General features: G+C 38.7%; 1 protein-coding gene across 1 annotated transcript; it reads left to right on the top strand.

Annotated features, from left to right (window-relative positions):
• The first annotated feature begins 1,432 nt into the window (after positions 1-1,432).
• On the top strand, positions 1,433-6,406 carry LOC139126011 (perlucin-like protein). Its single transcript, XM_070692079.1, has 6 exons — positions 1,433-1,522; positions 2,415-2,490; positions 2,910-3,066; positions 3,209-3,300; positions 5,605-5,747; positions 6,104-6,406. Coding segments are annotated over exons 2-6 (435 nt in total). The 5' UTR covers positions 1,433-1,522; positions 2,415-2,448; the 3' UTR covers positions 6,105-6,406.
• The last annotated feature ends 79 nt before the right edge of the window (positions 6,407-6,485 follow it).

Here is a 6,485-nt window from a genome sequence, read left to right as displayed (position 1 = left end):
CCCAGTGTCCGTCAACTTAGCTTGCTTACCAGCACTGCTGGCAGCAGTGCCTCCTCTGGGCCCTGGGTTCGGTTCCACGTCACCACACACGGCAAGTAACAATAAGACCAGGAATCTTACAACAGGTGACACTGATTTCAAAGTGAGACCAATATGGCCAGCGCCTGCTCGTGCCCGTGGTTGTTGGAAGCAACCAATTTTGCACCGCCACTGCTGGACGCTTATGCCCATTTCTTCAAACCTTCGTAATTACACTCACAAGACCTTTACGTTTTCACTCTGCGAAGGTTCCAAGGACCATCTTCAAAATTGAACGTGGAATTGCAGAAAAACTAGGATCCCATGTTGACGGAAAGCTCTCCCAGGAAGCGCCCTCTGTGTCCTTCTATAGCACTGGTATACACCGAAGTTTGGAACATTCAGAAAGACAATTATGTTTCGTCCATTTATAGGTCGACGTACATACCAGCAAAAATTAACTTACAGGGGCAGTAGGTAGGAACCTGGCAAATGGGTATGCTCTGTTCCCATTTCCAATCTCTGATCTTTCCGACCTGAAAGTGTGGTCACTATTGCTGTGTTCGATCCCTTTTCCATAATGTATGAGTTACAGAGATTGGTGTAATCATTCCACAAACAGTGAACTAATGGCCGAATGCGATGCTTTAAAGAGAAACACAAATTTATCGGTACACATTACGCGAAATGCTGTTTTATCGAACATTGTCTTTGCTATGCCATTTCCACCTTAGCATTAAATATTTGTGTCAGTATGCCTGTTTTTTGGATTGATAGGCGGAAGGATACCATCCTTCGTGTCGGTTACCGAGTCATCATTGTTTGGGACAGCGAGATGACCCATAGATTTTGCCTCTTTACCGCACCAGGTACAGTCACTGTTTATTGAATACAGGCATGGTCACCCATACGCCGTACAAAGTTGTGCAAGTGAATGCAGCGCAGCATCTTCAGACTTGCTGTAAAAAGACAAGGCATCAAGTAACTTCAATTCTGATAAAAACGCAATCGATTTCAAGACGTTATTTGAATGAACGCCGATTAGAGAGAAAAACAAACAATCACCAGGGAGCATTTGAAAAAGTCAAGCAAAACAACGTTATGTGCATTAAAGTGTGTTTTACCAGTAACCAGCAATTGTTGCCTGACCACTTTTCTTGAAAAATGCCATATCTATAATTAGTATTATAATTGTTACCACCGGATTGTACCCACAATTCGTTCTAATCTTCCTGAAACACATCACCTTTTGAAATATATTTCTAATTTACTGCAATACTATTCTATATTTAGTGAAATAAAGAGATAAAGTATTTTTATATCTTGTTCCAACCAATCAGATTCGAGAAGCTGCTCAAATGCGCGGGTGCATAGTTCTATCACACTGACCTTGAATAACATATATATATGTGACCTCCAACGTGCAATTTCAAGCTCCGTTCCCGAACTGGAAAGAAGCGACAGACCACATTCAATTGTGACATATACAAAGCCAAGGTACCAGGTAAGCGTAGCATGGCCTTTTTATTACATCTTTTCTTGAGCTCATTCACCTGTATCAACGGCATTTCGAAGTTCAAACTTTTGCCGCAAATCCATTAAATTAAAAAACGGATGGTGGTTGTGACAGAAAAAAGTCATATAATAAGAACATGTAGATGCAATATGTTATTAAAAACTTGTTTTGACACTCGCCAAATAGAAAAAGTAGACCAGAACAAAATATATAAATCTTAAAAAAACCCAAATAAGTAGTCCATGATTAATTCTGGCTTCTCCTTGTCTGACCCTGATCAAAGTAGCAAACGCCATGAAATGTATCATATTGGTATTCGAATAAAAATGATACATGTTTACTTTGACTGTTTCTTTTATCTGATTCGCTTTCTATTAACGTATTATCTTTGTAAACACTCAAATTGTCACACTTTACCTTTCAGGAGGCTGAGACATTTTACATTGTACTTGAACTTGCTGACAGTTGCTTTCAAATTGCATTAATTATCAGTGACCTCTACTTAGGCCATTATTGATTGCAGTTATAAAAAAGCACTACAGCAGTCACGTGCCAAATTATACTCACACTCAGATCAACAATTCAGATTTTATGGTACTAGATCCAGCGCACGTCTATAAAGTACACTAGCGCATAAACCATTGGTGATATGCAATAAAGTTAGTATGTTAGCACTACTCTGATAGGTTTTTTCATGTTACTGTCTGGCTCTTTGGACGGCATCGTATAACTATATACCATACAATATTAAACACAACTTCAGCAATTGACAGTGAAATTTTTTAACGTTCGGGCCATGTTGAAAGGCGAACTCAATTATCGCTATTGTGTATTTTACATCCCTTACAACGTATACTATCTCCCGTCGCTTGTATTTTAGCATCTGACGCAAGAACGATGAAGATCCCAGTGCCATGATCGTTACCCTGCTTGTCCTGAGTGCTCATCTACTCGTGGTAGGTAAAATAAGCTTGTTAGACTGACCGAAATATGAGTTAACACAATTCAAATTTGAAAATATACATATTGCTTATAAATCTTATATAATTTACTTCAAGAAAGTAAGCCTCCAAAAGAGAAATTTTGTTTTTAAAGGTGGTACCTTCTTCTCACCAAGTAAAAAGGTTTTGATTTCTTAAAATACGTGAAAACCAATGCTCTGCACGTATGTATGTAATCTACGTGCATTCAGCTCAATACCTAATAGCAACAGATCACATGCCGTGAAGAATGCGTTTCCTTTTATCTAGCGCATACGTAGGTAATTCCGGCCATTGGTTTCATCAGCCAAAGAACCGTTGAACCCACAAGATATCGAAAGCCAATTCAATATACCGAATTGTTGAAATGTCGTTTCTCTCTGTATTTTTTGTAGTGTTTATGTTGTGATGATGGTTGGTCTGAGTACAATGGACACTGTTATTATTATGAAGAGGAAGAGATGAACTTTGTTGACGCGCAGTGTGCATGCAATGCAAATGATGCTTATCTCGTGAAATTGGATGATCAGGCGGAATCTGATTTTGTGACAGGTAGAACGCACAAACAAAACTGTACAAAACTGTACGTACGTACAAGCACTACTTATCTGTTCAATTTCCTGAATCCCCATTATTTATTTTACACAGTTCGCAGATTAGATTCAAAATCATCGCAACTCTTATTGTTTTGTAGGCATTATTACTGAAAACACTTGGATTGGCACAAGGCGAGCGCTAACTGACTGTGATTGTGCCAAATGGTTTATGATACATGACCTGACTGAGGTAAGATTAATTGATATGCATTCATTTTGGCATTTGACATTCAGTTTTCGTAATGCTGGTAATGTACACGGCTGTTTTGTGCTGCACCCAGGCATGATGTGTCGTGCAAACACAATTACCTGGTGCTTTATGTTAAATAGTCAAACCTCATGTTGTATCCTTGACGATTAGCGGAGACATGATAACAAGGGCAAGAACAAACAAGTGATATGACTTGGTTGACGGGACCTTTTCCATCTCAATATGCCGATATTACGGACGTGTCCAATGAGAAGCTTTAACGCGCTTAAAGTTGCAATATGGATCAGAATTGACCTTCATATTTCGAAGATTTAACTTTATAGAAAAATCCATAACAATGTCATTTGCAGATTCGACCATTAACGGGAATATGGGGGTGGCTCTAATTCGAGTAAATTGATTTAATTACCGAATAAATTGCTGTTTTGGTACTTACTGTTTGCGAGAGTAAAGCACAGAATTTGAAACGTCATTTTTACTATTTGAATATGTACGAAATGCGTATTTGATGCATGGTAACGGTTTATGAAATTGCAACATTGTGTCAACATGCCTAGCTAGCCTTCCCACGGGTAAGCGGTCAGGTCTCTGCCCGCGCCCTGGATCTCTGCTGACTGATTCAGCCTTGTATAAATGGAAGAAATTAGCCCAAAATGTCGGCAAAATAAACATTGTTTGGTCAGATCAAAAGATGGAACCAGAAAAAAGAGTGACACGCGACTACTGCACCACGTCGAGGAGGCAGACTGTGTCTACAGTTTCTCTCGAAAACACCAACGTCGCCACTGTGTGATGATCAACTTCGCTAGCCAGCGGTGTTTCCTAGGGCAACACCGACCTACCAACACCGTGGCCGTGCGGACCCCACGATTTGTAATGTGAACCGAACCATAGTCCCCCCGCAAGGAAATAACTTAGATCTGTTAGCATTCATTGATAATCTATATCCTTCAGGTTAAATATGCATTTGTCGGATATAAAGAAAAACTGCAGTCTCCATCATTACATATAATGGCATGGTCTCTTATGACGCATCGATCGACGCGCTGACATGGCCATGCAAGACCAGACAGAGGGGCGAGACAGTTGCCGAACTTCTGCAGTGGTGGACGATACTGAAGTGGGCAAAGCTTTCAAATAAATATAGCGTGCAACGGGGAGAGGATTGCGGAAACGCTGTCAGGCACGTGGTGAACACAACCAGATCGGTGTACGAGTCTGGACGTTCGATCGATCGAACGTACACAGTACTGGTGCATACGGCGCGGCACTGACGTACATGTAGGCTATATGGTTGAGAAAAATCAATTACAAGATCTTTTGTACAGCTGTACTTTAACATATCGATATACTTATATTTCTGAAACATTGTGATGCTACCAAAGTTTGGCAAACGCAAAATTTACAATGAATTATCATTATATGTGTCAAGTTCTGTCAGCGTGACAACATCGCCCCTCCAACGTGCACTCCAGTGAGACGTCATCACTCTTGGTTGTACTTGTCACGTGCACAGCAGAAAACGCCAATGTTTTTGTTTTGAAAGTTTGTTTACAAAACAGCTTTTCTAGGCGGCCACAACGTATCAAAATAAAAGTATTTGTGTGTCGGGATTGGTGAGAGGCTTAGCTAAGAAGAGTACTTCAACGTAGTACGGTCTATTTGCTTTAGTTTTACGAAAAAAATCGGCAATTTTGATCCATATTGCAACTTTAACGAGTTGTCCTGACCAAAATTTGGTATGCTTTTGTATCGCCGTAGGTTACAAAGGAGAGTAAAGCGAATCCCTCTTAATCGAAGAATCGTACAGTAAAATGGGAACATACGTAGCAAAACACCAAAGTCATTTTCTCCTAGAGTTGATTGGCAATTGGAAAATAGATAGATTTCAGTGACTACTCTGATTATGACCTAACCTTGTTCTATGTAGAAGTTTTAACCCAGACGTGACTTCGTAATATTATTAATAACACGTGATGGCGCGAACAAAATAACATTGTTACCTCTCCTAATACTGGTACTCCTATGCATGCCAGTATTATAGATGATAGCTTCTGTTGGATCGTCATCAGAATAAACGTCTTGGCCTAACTATTCAATTCTGACCTTAAGACTGATCGAGTTTTGAATATTGCAGTCACACAAAGTTGAAACGTTATGTCAATTATTAACCAAAGACGTTACAATAGAGAACTGCCTTATTTTTTACCGCTCTGTATCCTCAATTGTTAGTGATAGAGTATGTTTAATGGTAAAATGTAAAAAAAACCTTGTGTTTGCTAGGTGCCATTCACCAGCTGGAGTCCAGACGAACCAAATAACAGTGGAGGTACCGAAAACTGTGTCGAAATCTGGATGAAAGATTATCTATGGAATGACCGGACATGCAGTCTTGAGAGGAAATCAATGTGTGAAAAAGAAAACTGGTGAGTACATCGGATGCATATCGAAAATCATAACTTTATCAGGTTTCGCACTCCAATAGTATTTTATTCTATAAGATATATATATATATATATATATATATATATATATATATATATATATATATATATATATATATATATATATTATTTCAAATACCTGCTTTATATTTATAGCTTTATAAACACCATAGTGAGTCGAATGAAAATTTGTAAAAGTTACATCTCGGCATATGAGAGAGAGAGAGAGAGAGAGAGAGAGAGAGAGAGAGAGAGAGAGAGAGAGAGAGAGAGAGAGAGAGAGAGAGAGAGAGAGATCTTTATGTAATATTTCAACAATCTTTTTTTTCTTCTCGCAGATAACAGAAGCATAAAAAGATACCATACTTTTATGGCATTGGACAATGTTAGTTAATGTTTTCTCAAATAATTTCTATTCCTTCAATTAAATGTATGGTATTTATGTAGTTATTTACTGTTTGTTAGTGTTCTGTTCATAAAACAAAACTTGTAAGAAATTGTCACATTCAATTTACATGGTACTCGGAGAATGTCACTGAACGAGAGATGTGTACCAGAAGCCAAAAACGTTTGCTCGTATTGGTTGTAACTTTAAGCATGATATCAATCGACCTGTAATTGCTAGGTGGTAGTATTAAAATATACATCTTAGCAAAATAACATTGTCATAATGTACCTTTTTTCTTTGGAGACACTACTTGCCCCCTTTGTGGCGCTAAT

Source organism: Ptychodera flava, assembly GCF_041260155.1.
Source record: "Ptychodera flava strain L36383 chromosome 3 unlocalized genomic scaffold, AS_Pfla_20210202 Scaffold_26__1_contigs__length_13983176_pilon, whole genome shotgun sequence".
Classification (NCBI taxonomy): domain Eukaryota; kingdom Metazoa; phylum Hemichordata; class Enteropneusta; family Ptychoderidae; genus Ptychodera; species Ptychodera flava.
Note: the sequence above shows the minus strand (reverse complement) of the source record. Positions and strands in the feature narration are given on the sequence as shown.

Excerpts from the sequence above, each read along its gene's own strand:
- LOC139126011 (XM_070692079.1), top strand. The coding sequence starts at position 2,449 with ATGATCGTTACCCTGCTTGTCCTGAGTGCTCATCTACTCGTG. Across the intron at positions 2,491-2,909 it reads TGAGTGCTCATCTACTCGTG|TGTTTATGTTGTGATGATGG; the intron begins GTAGGTAAAATA and ends TATTTTTTGTAG. Across the intron at positions 3,301-5,604 it reads TGATACATGACCTGACTGAG|GTGCCATTCACCAGCTGGAG; the intron begins GTAAGATTAATT and ends TGTGTTTGCTAG.